The sequence below is a fragment of the Balaenoptera physalus genome (assembly GCF_965194825.1).
Source record: "Balaenoptera physalus genome assembly, chromosome: 14".
Classification (NCBI taxonomy): domain Eukaryota; kingdom Metazoa; phylum Chordata; class Mammalia; order Artiodactyla; family Balaenopteridae; genus Balaenoptera; species Balaenoptera physalus.
In genome coordinates this window covers 84875876-84891342 of record NC_138893.1, presented here as the reverse complement: position 1 = coordinate 84891342, position 15467 = coordinate 84875876, and the positions used below count along the sequence as shown (strand labels likewise).

Below are 15467 nucleotides of genomic sequence, written 5' to 3'. Positions count from 1 at the left end.
CAGCAGAGAACAGGAATGCTGTCCAAGGAAGGAACCAGGGATCCTCCTGGAGTCCTCTGTTGCCCTCCTTCACCCTGCCTATTGTTTATGAATTCTTTTTTTTTTTTTACTGTGGAAAATAGACATACCATAAAATGTACTATTTTAACCATTTTTAAGTGCACAGTTCAGTGGCATTAAGTGCATTCATGTTGTTGTGCCACCTTCACCACTATCCATCTCCAGAACTTTTTCATTTTCCCAAACTGACACTATGTCCTCATTAAACACCAACTCCCCATTTCCCCTCCCCCCAGGGCCAGGCAACCACCCTTCTCCTTTCTGTCTCTACGAGTTTGGCTCCTCTAGGTACCTCATGTACGTTGAATCGTACGGGATTTGTCCTTTTGTGTCTGGCTTATTTCACTTCATAAGCATACTGTCCTCAAGGCTCATCCACGCTATGCAAGTCACAGGCACCACGCGGGTTTCCCTAAGGTTTCACGTGTCTGTCCTTCCTCTGTCCACTCCATCCCTGCTTGCTCAGGCCGCCTCCTCTCTCCTGGACCAGTGCAGAAGGGACAGCCCGCTCTCCCGGCCTCCAGTCCTTCCTTCTTCCAATGCATTTTCCACGCCGCTTCCAAAGTAACCTTACATTTCTCTTTTTAAGCTTCAGATGAGATTTTAAAGCTTATTAATTAAAGTGGTACATGTGCATGGTTGTCAAAAATTCAAATCCAAAAGGGTAGAAAGTGAAAAGAATCATCACTTAATGCTCCATTTTTGTAGCTGCGCATCAGCGTTTTTAACCCCTGCCTGGCTTGCTTTCATTGAGCCAGTGCACCGCAGTTACTCAGCCAGCCCTGTCTGCTGAGACACGCAAGTCGCTTCTCACACGTTGGACTTCCAGAGCTGGGCGCACATCCTTGGCCACGACTCTTGGCCCACGTCCAGGTCGGTTCCAAACAAGCCGACAGACTCCTCACCAGGCTGCCTGGCTGCATGGCTGTGGGCCGCCTGGACTCCAGCCTCTGCTGCAGCTCCTGACTGGGCGAGGGCTGGAAAGCCCAGAGCAGTGGGTCGGCTCCGACGTGGCCCAGGGCCTAGGGTTCAGCGTGAGAGGCACGGGAGGTACCTGTGCAGATAGGGAGGCTGGGACTGTTCTCGGGGCCCGTATCCGCGCAGCCGTCAGCGTTCTGCACAGGATGTGCGTCTCACACAGCTGAGCAGGCCCTGGTGAAGGGCTGTGTGCGATGGGGGTAGACAGTGTGCTGCCCGATACCCCCGCACAGCCAAATGGGGCCGAGGGGCAGCGGGGTCTGTCCCGGCCGGGGCTGGCTCCCTCCGAGTCTGTGGAGGCCCCACCTCCACCAGGCTGGCCTCAGCCCCGTGGTCCACCTCGTGGCTCTGGCCCACAGCTTCTCATGAGTTCTTGGATGCCCACTGCCACTCAGGTGACACATACCTCCACCTTTGGAGCACGTACTCTGGCTCTATCTTGGCTGAGGTTGGACATGTGCCCAAAAGGAAGTTTTAGATGGTTTGTTCTTGGGAGAGGAAGCTGGAGCCCTGGGATGTGAGGGACCTGGGGAGGAATGATAGCCCCGGGCTGCGCAGGGGACCATCCATCAGCCAGGCCTCCATCCACTTCCTCGTTCTCTCATTCCTTCTCTCACTGGTTCATCCAACGGCTCCTGGCCATTTACTCTCTTGTCAGACACTAAGCTCGACAGCCCAAGCCACCTCTGGACGTCCCTCTGTGAAACAGAACCTTGCCTGGACAGGCCACTGGATGGACTCCTGCATCCCCCAAGCAGAGGTCACCTATGAGCACGTGTGCTCCTGCCCTCCGTCTCCACTCTAGGGGATCCAGAGACAACTCACAGAAAGCCCCCCGAGGTCTCCCTTCCCAGGTGTCTGGCGACACGGCATGGCTGGGGCAGCCTCCCGGCCCCCTAGGGCTGCAGCTCATGAGTTAGTTCAGAATTTTCCCACGATGGGCCTCACTGCTCACACCTCTGCCCAGGAGCCTCCTCCGTCTCAGCTCCTGGCCTCCCTCGGCTCAGGCGGCTCCTCCTCCTGCCCAGTGGAAAGGCTGTGAGCAGGGCCTGCCACAGCTGAGGCCCCAGTCCCCACTGTGCTCTTGGCCCCGAGCAAGCCAAGGGAGGGGAGTGGAGCTTTGCTGCCTGATGCAACGTCGGGCAGGGCCCATCCCTTATCAGAGCGCCGTTCACAGCAGACCCTGGGACCCCACCCCCCCACGGGAGGCAGCGGCGGGCCCAGGGCCTGCTTGGGAGCCATCCAAGTAGAAAACTGTTCTCTTGTGAAGGCCCCTTGCCAGGTCACGAGGGAGGCCTGAGCAGAAAGGCCTCCGAGGGGAGAGCCGGGTAGGGGAGCTGGTGCCTAGAGTTTCGGGCCTCAGATCGCAGCCTGCTTTCTTTCCAGTGCTCCCTCACTGAGATTGCCTGGGATGCCTTCGCTGGTTTCTGCCCTCCCTACTGTTAGCACATAGCTGGAGAGACTTGGAACTGAAAGCCACAAGGCCTAGTTTCTTTATCCTCAAAAAGGCATCCTGGGTTGATATAATTCAAGAGACTGATGTATGTGAAGCCCCAAGCGCCAAGGTTTGCCCATAGTACACACTCGTAGCACACACAAGTAGTATATACGTGTAGTATCCACTCAGCCCATGCTTGTAGTACACACTCAGGGCATATAATCAGTGCACACCCACAGCACAGGTCACAGCGCACACATATGCTTCACCCAGGGAACAATGGCTTTTTCTTCTTCCTCTTTGTATTTTCCATCAACTTAGAATGATTAAGCATCTCACAGTGGGCTAAGTGCTTTGGAAAAGGCATCCATCTATTCATTCTACAAAAATTATGAGACACCTACTATGCCTGGTGCACATGGAGCAGGGCATTGGGCATACAAAGATGAAGCAGACAGAGAGCTCTCCCCTCAGGGAGCTCACATTCCAGTGACTGAAACAGGCAGCAAACAAGCACATTTCCATCCCGGAAGGAAATAAAGCAGGGTGCTGAGAGGGAACATGATAGGGAGAGGGGAGATGGTCAATATTAGGTCAGTGGTCAGGGAAGGACTCCGGAGGAGGGGACATTTGAGCTGAGTACTGAGTATAACTGGGCCCAGGACGGCTGCCCCACTCCCCACTGCATCCAGGCAGAGCTGGGCTGGCACATGCCCCTGGCCTTCTTCAGCACTGACCCTGGTGCCCTGGAAATATGACCTCCACTGGCATCCCAGCAGGGACGTACCACCTTTTCCTTTGGCTGTCACAATTTCCTTTTGCTGGTGTTGGGGGGAGGAAAGGTATCAAGTACTCCCCTGGGAGATGGCATCCGTCAAGAAAAGGAAGAGATTTTTCATGCTTCCCATGAGCTAAGTAAGGGGGGCACCACGGGTTTGGGGAGGGAGGTAGCACAAAGTTTTGTCCAGTGTCACAGATATCACAGACACACTTCTTGCAAAGGGCCTCCTGCAGGGCAGGTTCTACCTGAGTGACCCCCATCCCAGCCCTGTCCTCGTCCCTCATGACCCGTGACCTCCTGGCATCTGTGACCCCCTGCTACCCCTGGGTCTAAACCTCTCTCGCCTGCCTGCCCACTTGCCTGCTGGCCTGCCAAAGCTAACCCTAGGGGTAGCCTGCCTGGGCAGGGCAAAGGAGCCAACAGCCTGCCTGCGGTTTCATTTGGAGGGAGTTTTCACCCTTGTGTCTTCCTTTTAGGGCAATGTCGTGAAGGTTCTCAGGAATCTGGTATTATCCGGGGGGTGAGGGGGCTGGGACAGCGACTCAGAAATAGAAACAGTGCCCGGAAGGGAGGGGAGGAGAAGGTTCAGGATCTTTGTCATCGAGGCAGCCAAAGTTCTAAATCTTACCAAAGATGTTAGACCCAAAAGAGAGAGGACAGTGAACGCAACTCCCCCTGGGCCACACCTGCCTTTTCTCCCTCTCCCATGTACCAGATACTGCTCCTCACAGCAACTTTATGCAGTAGGAACCACCCTTTCCATGCTACCAGTGAAGAAAGTGAGGCCCAGAGAGGTTAAGTCACTTATACAATGCCACACAGCGTGGTAGACATGCAGAAAGGACGAGAGCCCAGGACTTTTGGTCCTAGCTCCTTCTGCTTCCCTCACATCATCAGACCCAGGCAACTCTCAGCTGAGAGCCGAGAGGGAAGAAAGCCAGGATTTCAACGCTTTGTGGTCTGCAGACCCAGTACTGGGGCTCACCCTCCCAGCAAGATAGGTGGCCTCGTATCCCACCACAGGCTAAACTGGGTGCATGAGGAACATGGCCCTGCCCGGCATTCTGCAAATGAATGCTGACAGCCTTCCAGGCACCAGCTTCAACGGGTTGACTCACCAGTGGTTTGCTGGGCAGCTGATATGTGGTGGGTGCCATTCTAGACGCTGGTCCTGACTTCAGAGAACTTGCAGTCTGGGAATGGGAGACAGACAGACCATCAGCTGGAAAGCCCAACCACATGTGCTATGGCGGGGGTGGGGGGGGGGGTGTCACTGTGGAACATCAAGAGGCTGGAATGACGTAGGTCTGGGAGGGGTGATCAGGCTACTGCTGGAGGAACCTTGGGCAAATTAATTAATCTCTCTCAACCTCAGTTTCCTCATCTGTAAAATGGGATGGTCGCTACCTAATAGGGCTTTTGTGAAATGAGGAAATGCAAATCAAGCGCTTAGCATGACACCAGGCATAGAGTAGTAAGTTTATAAATTTCAATAAATTTCATCTACCCATATCCTTCTAGTTGACTCTTTCAACCAGAGTGTAAGCCCCATGAGGGCATGGGCCGGGTCTGCTTGTGCACTGCTGTATTGCCTGTGCCTAGAATGGCACATAGTAGGTGCTCAGAAAATATTTGTTTAATGAGTGCATAGGAAATGGCCCAGAAGAATTAGGAAGAGGCAAAACTATTCAGTTGCCCTTGAACTGGCCTTGCAGCCCTCTTCCCTCCTGGCTCCTCTCCAACTACCCACACTCACAAAGCACCCCAGCATTCTGCCAGGGAGAGCTGCCCACTGCCCCACCACCACTCTGCCCTGCACAGCTGAGGAACTCCACTCCAGCTGCCAGGGTACACATCTGTCTTCTCACAAGCCTCACTGCTTTCTCCAGAGGGTAGATTTTCTGGCTGTCCCTAAAGCCACTTCCATTGTGTGATGAAGGTACAGCCCTGGGACCCTCCTTTCTGCCCTCCCACTCCCCCATGTCATCAGCTTGGAAGAAATCCATCTTTCCCAGAAAGAAGGATGGTCCTGGATGTCCTGCACAAGGTCACAATAAGATTTTTCCAAACTTGGAGAAGACTGTCTCCCATGGATGAGGGTCCTCGTGGAGAAAGGGACAGACTTTTGGCAGAGGGGGTTGTGCTGGAATCTTGGGGCTTGTGGTACGGGACAGTGTGTGTGTGATGGTGAGGACGAGTGAAAGAAATGGTGATTCAGGCTCCACTGGGCAATGGTGTTTTTACTCCAGCTTTAAAAAATATATACACTTTGTGTTAAGAGTCATTTATTCCTTTAACCATTCTGTCATTTAGCAGCCGTGCATGAGTGTCTCCTGTGTGCCTGGCCCAGTGCTAAGGGATAATGAGGGACCCAGACAAACTCCCCGCCCTCCACAAAGGGATGATCAGCACTGAACAAGTCATTACAAGTGGGCCTGCTTTATGACAAAGTCTCAGGTGCCAAAGGGAGTCTTTGTACTGTGGCGGGGCCGAGGGGGCCCTAACCTATCCCAGGGAAGCTGCCTGACGAAGCTGAGACCTGAAAGCCGAGACCATGTGAAGGATTTTGTTAGAATTCACATGCTATGGTGGAAAACCTTTAATTTTTAAAAATTTATACATCCAGGACTTCCCTGGTAGCACAATGGTTAAGAATCCACCTGCCAATGCAGGGGACACCGGTTCAATCCCTGGTCCGGGAAGATCCCACATGCCACCGAGCAACTAAGCCCATGTGCCACAACTACTGAGCCTGCGCTCTAGAGCCCACGAGCCACAACTACTGAAGCCCGCGCACCTAGAGCCCATGCTCCGCAACAAGAGAAGCCACCGCAATGAGAAGCCCATGCACCACAACGAAGAGTAGCCCCCGCTCATCGCAACTAGAGAAAGCCCGCGCGCAGCAACGAAGACCCAACGCAGCCAAAAAAAACAAAAACAAAAATTATACATCTGCATGGTAAAATTTCTAATAGTGCACAATGTTACACAGCAAACGTTAAGACTCACCCCACCCTTCTCTCCTGACCTACCCGTCCCTTTGTTACAGGCCTTGTGACTGTGTCACAGTCCACTTTTCTCTCCCTTAATTTTTTTTTTTTTCAAATGGGATCATACTACATCAGAGGTTCTCAACCTGGGATGATTTTGCACCTCCCCCCTGCCCAGAGGACACTTGACAATGTCTGGAGATATTTTTGATCGTCACAAAAGGGGATTCTACTGTTATCTAATGAGTAGAGGCCAAGGATGCTGTTAAACATCCTACAAGGCACAGGACAATCCCCACAACAAAGAATTATCTGATCTAAAATGTTATTAGTGCTGACATAAAAAAAGAACGAAATAATGCCATTTGCAGCAACATGGATGGACCTAGATTGTCATACTGAGTGAAGTAAGTCAGACAGAGAAAGACAAATATCATACGATATTGATTATGTGTGGAATATAAAAAAAGGGTACAAATGAACTTATTTACAAAACAGAAATAGGGTCACAGATGTAGAAAACAAACTGATGGTTACCAAGGGGGAAAGCGGGGGGATAAATTGGGAGATTGGGATTGACATATACACACTACTATATATAAAATAGATAACTAATAAGGACATACTGTATAGCACAGGGAACTCTGTAATGACCTATATGGAAAAAGAATCTTAAAAAGAGTGGATATATGTATACGTATAACTGATTCACTCTGCTGTACAGCAGAAACTAACACAACATTGTAAATCAACTATACTCCAATAAAAATTTTTTAAAAAGTCAATAGTGCTGAGGCTAAGAAACCCTATCCTATATAAACACACTATGTCTGCAGCTTGCTTATCTATAATATATATACATTATTTATACATAAAATTATAACATATTGGGTTGGCCAAAAAGTTCATTTGGGTTTCTCTGTAACATCTTATGGAAAAACCCGAGCGAACTTTTTGGCCAGCCCAATATATAGTAGATTATTCATGTCAGCATTAGTAGATCCACCACATTATTCTTTGTGGCTGCATAATAATCCATTGCTTGCTCCATCATATTTTATTTAGATTGTTTCACTCTTTTGCTATTCCAAACATGTTTATTGCAAGGAGTATTCTTTTCATACACTTGCCTTTCAGTCATGTGTGAGGTCAAAGGAAGTGAGGATGGAAGTGACATGGACGAATCAGAAGGTTCATTGGTATTTTGAATGACCTCATTTCAAGTCTCTGGGGCATAGTCCATTGGGAGAGTGGGTCTGGGGTTCTGGCACAACAGGGCTGTGGTCCCCAAAAGTCTGGTGGAAAAGCTCCTGTTTGTTCTCATCTACAGACAAGGGTGTCCTGACCGCTCATCTCTCCACAGGACCAGGTGTCCCCCACCTGAACGACGAGCCAGGTCCTGAGTGATGGCCCCAAGCTGAGTGCCCATGGCCCCACCCTTCCCCATGGAGAAAGGACTCACTTTGCCCCAGGACTGCCGACACTTTCTGCACAGCCTGAGAATGAGGAGCAAATATGCCCTTTTCCTGGCTTTTGTGGTGGTGGTTTTTGTCTTCATTGAAAAGGAAAATAAAATCATATCAAGGTGAGGGATGCAAGCACAAGTCTTCCCTATCAAGGTGGGGTGGGTGGGGGCAGAGAGGTAGCTATAGGGCTCTCTGTGGACCTACAAAGGCAATCCCTCAACCAGTAATCATCAGACCTCTCCTGTGCCCAGGCAGTAGGTCATGCCCATGTCCTCATGACTGCACAGCTGTGAGACTTGGGCTCCAGACTCAGGCAATTTGAGTTGGAATCCTGATTCTGGCACTTTTTTTTTTTTTTTTTTTGGCCGCAGCACACATCTTTCAGGATCTTAGTCCCCCCACCAGGGATCGAACCCATGACCCCTGCAGTGGAAGTATGGAGTCCTAACCACTGGACCGCCAGGGAATTCCCCTGATTCTGGCCCTTTCTAGCTGTGACAGCTTAGACAAATTATTTCACTTTTCTGTCTTAAGTCCCTCTTCTGTAAAATGTGACTAATGATGGGGCCTGCCTTGTTGTAAAGATTAAATAAGAAAATGTAAAAGCATTTAGCCCTGTGCCTGACACACAGTTGGTGTCCTGTACTTGCTGGCCATGGTTATTATTATTAATTAACTTCCTGGCCTAGGATGATGCCTCACATTAACAGCATATCTCCTATACCAATCTGAAGTCATGGATGAGGGTGAGGCAGGGTCCTGGTACAGATACCCTGGTGGGCAGGGCTGCCATGTTCAGCTGCCCAGGTTGTGCACTGTTCAACTCCAGGGGTGTGCACTCACAACGGCTATGCTGGGAATGCTGCCCCCTAGAGTTGGCAGTGTACCGCTGTGTGCAGTGGCCCTGCTAGTGGGCCTGCTAGACACAGAAAGATTTCACAGACCTTCTCTCCCAAGCACAACCCCTGCAAGAAAGCATCAACCAGGATGGGTAGGTTAGGAATAGGGCTATGTAGTAGGCACTATGTCAGTGCCCTGCCTGGGTTCCTTAGCATGGACTGCTCCAGTTTGTGCCTACTGGGTCCTACTGCAAGCTTCTGCAACTCTCCACCTGAGGGCATTCTCTCCACCTGCACACTGGCAAGCCACAAGTCCTGGGGAGTAAATGCCTCTGGGAACAGCCCGCAGTCAAGGCCAGCTGGGAGCTTCACACCCCTTGGGTAGAGAATCCTGAGGTGTGTTCTATCTACCCCATCTCCTGGGGTTCCTCCAGCAGAGCGATTTGGCCACAGGGGTAGCCTGCTCACCCTTATGGACTTCCTCTCCTCCCTGCCTCACTTCCCAACCCCTCTACCCGTTCTTCCTGTGATCAAGTCCCAAATAAACTACTTACACTTAAATCCTTGCCTCAAAGTCGGCTTCTGGGTGATTATCCTGGGATGCTCCTCAGGGTGGCACAGGGGATGGAGTCCCCAGTCCGTCACTGACCCCGGTATCCCTCTGTTCTCACAGGGTCTCGGACAAACTGAAGCAGATCCCCCAATCCCTGGTAGATGCCAATAGCACCGACCCAGCCCTAGTCTTGGCCGAGAACGCATCCCTCCTGTCCCTGAGTGAGCTGGATTCGGCCTTCACGCAGCTGCAGAGCCGCCTGCGAAACCTCAGTCTGCAGCTGGGCGTGGCGCCGGCAGAGGAGGCTGCGGAGGAGACCGCAGAGTGGGAGCCGGAGCAGCAGCAGGAGTCCCGCCCACCCGCCGAGGCCCCGCCCCGGCGCCACTTGCTCCTCATGGCAACCACCCGCACGGGCTCCTCGTTTGTGGGCGAGTTCTTCAATCAGCAGGGCAACATCTTCTACCTCTTCGAGCCGCTGTGGCACATCGAGCGCACGGTGTCCTTCGAGCAGGGCGGCGCCAACGCCGCGGGCTCGGCCCTGGTATACCGCGACGTGCTCAAGCAGCTCTTCCTGTGCGACCTGTACCTCCTGGAGCATTTCATCATCCCGGCACCCGAGGACCACCTGACCCAGTTCGTGTTCCGCCGGGGCTCCAGCCGCTCCCTCTGCGAGGACCCCGTCTGCACGCCCCTCGTCAAGAAGGTCTTCGAGAAGTACCCCTGCAAGAACCGCCGCTGCGGCCTCCTCAACATGACGCTGGCCGCCGAGGCCTGCCGCCGCAAGGAGCACATGGCAATCAAGGCCGTCCGCATACGGCAGCTGGAGTTCCTGCAGCCGCTGGCCGAGGACCCCCGCCTGGACCTCCGCGTCATCCAGCTGGTGCGCGACCCCCGCGCTGTACTAGCCTCCCGCATGGTGGCCTTCGCCGACAAGTACGAGACCTGGAAGAAGTGGCTGGCCAAGGGACAGGACCAGCTGAGGGAGGAGGAGGTGCAGCGGCTGAAGGGCAACTGTGAGAGCATCCGCCAGTCCGCTGAGCTGGGCCTGAGGCAGCCGGCCTGGCTGCGGGGCCGCTACATGCTGGTGCGCTACGAGGACGTGGCCCTTAGGCCGCTGCAGAAGGCCCAGGAGATGTACCGCTTTGCAGGCATTCCCCTGACCCCGCAGGTGGAGGACTGGATCCAGAAGAACACCCAGGCGGCGCACGACGGCATCTACTCCACGCAGAAGAACTCCTCGGAGCAGTTTGAGAAGTGGCGCTTCAGCATGCCCTTCAAGCTAGCGCAGGTGGTACAGGCTGCCTGCGGCCCCGCCATGCGCCTCTTCGGCTACAAGCTTGTGCAGGACGCCGCCTCACTCTCCAACCGCTCCGTCAGCCTGCTGGAGGAGCGCGGCACCTTCTGGGTCACGTAGGGGACCCGGGGCGTTGAGCACCCCTCCTGGTGAAAGTCCCGCCTTGCCTGCCTCACCCAGGCCAGCTGGGAGACTGCAGCGCCGCCGCAGGGGTGGGCAGGAAGACGTGCAGGGCGTAGGTGGCGCCTGCGCTGTAGAAGTAGGCCCGCAGCCCGCTCGCTTCCCCGCCCCAGCTGTGGGCCTGGAGCTTCCCGCTGAGAACAGGACAGTGGGCGGTCCTTTTGAGGGCTGTCAAACCCAGACCTAGGGGGCTGTGGTCTCCTGAGCAGGCCCAGGCAGGCCCGAGCCTATTGACAAGCCTTTCTCTTCTCTCTCTCCCTCTCTCTCTCTCTCCCTCTCTCTCTCTCTCTCTCACACACACACACACACACACACACATATACACACACAGAAATATACATGAAACACACATAGGTGCCTGTAGACCCTGTGGGTCAGAGTCCACAAATATTTAACAACCGAAAGGGGTTTCAGACACTGACTAGTCACAGTCAGACCCCCTGCTGTACTCAGTGTCAACCTTTCAGTTTCTGAATTTCTCCATAATCCAGTGTAGCATCTGGGTGGGTCCCTGGGGAGAGGTGAAATCAGCTCTATATAGAGCTACAAAACAAACATACACATATAAAGACAAATACCTACACTCACACCACACGCACAGGCAGAAGAACATAAAAACACAAACACACACACAAAAAATCTTCCCTGTTGCTTTATGCTTTATCTGTAACACACACCTAAAGAAAAGCCTCTGGTTACCTTTTTAGAGTTATTCGGGGAAGGGGGAATGATATACGGTCATGGGCCATGACCCTGTTCCCCATCCAAGTTTGAGGCTGAACGGTGGATACAGAACTGCCAAGTCCATGGCCTCTGCCCACCTTAGATTCTCGTGGCTACCTCCCCTGACCCATTCATGTCCTTGCTGCTAGCAGGCAGCATGGTTTGAAATGGCATGGCTGACCCTCGTGTGATTGCAGCCCGAAGGCCCTGTCCTAGCTCAATTAGCTCACCAAGAGCAGGTCCGTATTTGAAAGCTGCCTCAAGCCTGACGGGCAGGAGCATCGGTGGTCCCTGGAGGCAAAAGGCAGCTCGTGAGTCCTGTCATTTCCAGCCAGGCCTCTGTGGGGCAAGGCCCAGAAGGAAATACAGAGTGCTCTTGAGGGAGAAGTCACATCAGGATACCCTGTCCCCTGAGAAGACAGGGGAAAGAGGTCAGCCACATGGTTGGTCGTCATGGTTATGTGGTTAGTGTCTGGAATTCCTCATTTAGGGCTCTGGGAAGAGTATTGCTCAATGTGGGATGGGGTGAGTGTTTTTATTTTTTTTAAGTTATTTATGGTTTGGTTTCTTGTGGCTGTGTTTTCAGGTTTGTTTCTGCAGGAGTGCTGCTTGGAAGCATTGTGGGCTTGAGGGGCTGAGGGGGGCTGGGAAGACCAGTGGGGAGCACTTTGGCTCCTGCTGGAGGAAGAGGAGGAGGAGCCTTCCCCCAGAAGGACCAGAGCCGAGGTGGCCACATGGCAGCCCACAGTGCCCCACGGGCTTTTCTGTTTGATCCCATGTGGAACAAATATCAGAAACCAGTGGCGTTCTTTGCTGAGTGTCCAGAGGCAGCATAAATTAGCAATCCTCACCCCCTCCCCAAGAAGAGGCCAGATTTGAACATCTCTCCCAGGTCCTAACATATTTCCTGGGGCGTCAGGGACCTATGACCAAGCAGCAGATGTCCCCACAGTGGAAGCATTTCCCCCATTCCCACCCCAAACTGGAGAGCAGAACTCAGTACCACCTCAGAACTTGCAGAAAGCATCAGCAGTTCACTAAGGGCTGTTTCTGATTTCCTGGACAACCTCTGTATCAGATCCGTCTCATTGTCAAGCCCAGAGGGCTGAGTTTTGTTTTGAGTATTATGGGGAGCAGGGAAATACAGGATCTGGGTCCAGCTAGTGTTGCCATAGGGAAGAGGGGGGTGTGTCCTGGCAGGAAGCCAGCCTTTGAAAAGGTGAGGACAGTGGCCACCTTGTGGGATCCGTTACAGTCAGTGCGTTTGAGCTGCTGGGTCTCCATCACCATGGATTCAGCCAGTCAAGGAAGTCTCTAGGTTTTCCGTTCCAAGAATAAATTGTGCCGGGAAATGGCTCTAATTTGGGGTCCAAAGGGACTCCAGCTCTGAAAACTTGATCCTGGGGCAGAGTGGGGCCAGGATGGTTCTGGCAGGCCCAGAGGTACTGGCCATTCTTCCCCAGCCCTTGCCCTGCTCCCTCCACTGTTCCCCACCTGGGGGTGGTAGGGGGCAGGCACCTCTATCCAAGGCCCTTTCTGGTTCCTGGGGCCCTCCTAGTGTGGACTGCAGACTTCTTCCTTCTTCCCTTCCTATGCCTCTGGGGCCAAGGCCTCCACCCCTGAGCTCTGAGGACTATGCCGAGAATGGACCTTTGGGACTTCTCAGGACATTAACAATTTGTACACTGCAGGTTGACTTAATTTATTTATTTTGTGAAAAAGAAGAGACAGAAAATATTTTATTTTTTGCATGGACTCAAAGCTGTACCCAAATCAAAAAAGACAATAATAATAGAAACCATTCACTTCGTACATACAAGGACACTCCAAGACGATTCAGAATACACGAGAGGACAAAACTGAGAGCGTGAGAGTCACGATGGCCGCAGGGTATTTTTTTAGCTCGGTTTCCTCTTGTTGATTTGAAGATGTGACAGTAAGGCCCTTTCTGCTATATTATCTTTGTCCAGGTATCTGAAATAGGACACAACTCAAGAGAGTGTTGCCTTGGGCTCAGCAATGCTCTGGGAACCCTTGGGGTTTAGGGAGGAGAAGGAGGGATCACTACTGACTCTACACTCCATGGGACCTGGTTGGAGTAACGCGTGAGGGGTTTTCAGCAGGGAGCTGCGCTAGGGGAGGTGGTCCAGCTGGGAGTTAGTGCCTCCTTTTCCAGCAAGGCCAGCCCTGGTTTCTCTGCTCCCTCTGGCCCCCACGAGCCTTCCCCTCCACAGCACCCACCTGCCCGGAGACAGAGGGAGTGTTGAGGCCTCACCTCCGCCCGCTGCCAGCTTCCCCGGAACAAGAGGCTCATTCAGCAATGAGCGTTTATTCGTTTCTCTTTTTCTTCATGAAGACCTCTTTAGCCCAGCCTATAAAAATAGTTCAGAACATTCCAGGCCTTGGTGAGACGGGGCAGTGTCCAACACCCTCAGGCTGTCGCCACTGCTGCCCATTCCTGGCTTCTCCTCTGGGCCTTGTTTATAAACCTTGGAGTGGATGAGGACATGGGGGGAAGGGTCTTTGGGAGCAGGATTTTTTTGGGGGGCAGGATTCCTGAGTCCCATGAAGAGGGAAAAAGAAGAAGCAGATGTGCAGATCTCTGTAGTACGGCCCTTGCAGGTTATCACCAACTTATTACTAAGGTTGAGAGACATAAGCAAATTCTAGCCCTCTGTCCCTTTATGTGATGCACTCATTTGAAAATAAGTAACTAAATGAACAGGAAAAAAAAAAATGTTTGTCTGCCAGCACCCTCAGCCTGGGAGCTATGCCAGAGGCTGGTCTAATGGGGCAGCTGCTGACCAAACCCTTAAGAGCAGAGGACCCAACCAACCCATTACAAGAACATCTTCCCCTTCCACCTCTGCTTTCTGAACGAGCTCCAGGAGGTCCCTGTCCCAGAAGACGTATGCTTGGCCTAGAGAGCAGACAGGAGATGTAAGCATCAGATGGTCTGGTCCTGACCCTGAAGGTCTCTTCCAGCCCTGATTGACTATGAGGCCCTGGATTATGAAGGACAGGGGCAGAAGACTGGATGGCTGTGTCCCCAAGGCAGTCCTCTCCCACTCCCATCCCCAAAGGCTGAAAGCAAAGGTGGGTCTCAGAGGGATGGGTTCCTGAGGCAGGGAGAGTGGGGTGGGGGAACAGGTGCCTGCAGAGGATGCTCCTTCTTTAAACTTGTGCAGTCTGACGAGCTCCAAGAAGTGGATCTTGTCAGTCTGCACAAATTTAAAGAAGGAGCGTCCTCTGAGTTCCAAAGTTAATGGGTTTGCCTGTGAAGATTCCTAGCACATGGTCCAGCTAGAAGGGAGGAAGGCGGCCCAGGGTTTCCTGAATGTAGCCACATGGCCTTTCAACTGCCCAGGGTTTCAGAAGAGTGGAAGCTGCTCTTTACCTCAAAAGGATGAAGCAGAATTAGCAGCTCAGATGTCTTAAGAACTTCAAGATCCTAGGGTCTTGTGACCTTTGTCATTCCATACTGTGCATGGGGGACTAATTAGTTATGTGTTTCCAAGATTACATGGTGCCATCTTCAGGGCCTAGCTCATATTGTAGACCAGGTATTTTATTTGTATTTATTTGTCAAATAAAATGACCTATGTTCCTGGCTTCTTCTAACATTGGGCTTGAACTGGTCACCCCCTGAAGTCTCCCTTTCATCTGTACTTTCTAGGCCAAGTCTGCCTGGCTCCCCTGCTCCCTCCTGGTTCCTGCAAACTCTTTTTGCCAAGAATTTTGGCCCTCTGTCATGTTTCATGGCCGCATAGTACAGGATACCCCTTCATGGCCATATGTGGCCATGGTATGTACATATGTGTCCACACATGTGTATGTGTAACATGTAGCTCAGCCTGCTTGGCCATGTTGCTCCCAGCCCCCTTGCCATCAATGTCCCAGATGTTCTTGTCGTGGCTACAATCTCCTGGAAACACAGGGGCTGCCTTCAGAAAGCTGGTGGCCACCACCAGTCAGGATCTTCTCTGCAGAACAGAATGTGAACCCATCACCTGATGGCTTACTTGATTTATTTAATTAAAAATGAAAACGCGCAATGAGCAGAATCTGAAGTGTCTCTGTTCTCTTTTTTGCGTTTATTCTCAGCAGCAATTGGGTTGTAAAAATTTAACAGGAAAATTTGTACGTCAATTATATCTCAATAAAG

The 15467-nt window shown here is 52.3% G+C and overlaps 1 protein-coding gene across 1 annotated transcript in view; it reads left to right on the top strand.

Moving 5' to 3' along the window:
* The window catches only part of CHST3 (carbohydrate sulfotransferase 3), a 41090-nt gene extending 25724 nt beyond the window's left edge, over positions 1-15366 (top strand). Inside the window, exons 2-3 of the mRNA XM_082424546.1 lie at positions 7611-7832; positions 9226-15366. Of these exons, the coding sequence (XP_082280672.1) occupies positions 7675-7832; positions 9226-10519 (1452 nt within the window). The 5' untranslated portion in view covers positions 7611-7674 and the 3' untranslated portion in view covers positions 10520-15366. The remainder of the gene's footprint in view (positions 1-7610; positions 7833-9225) is intronic.
* Positions 15367-15467: the final 101 nt, after the last annotated feature.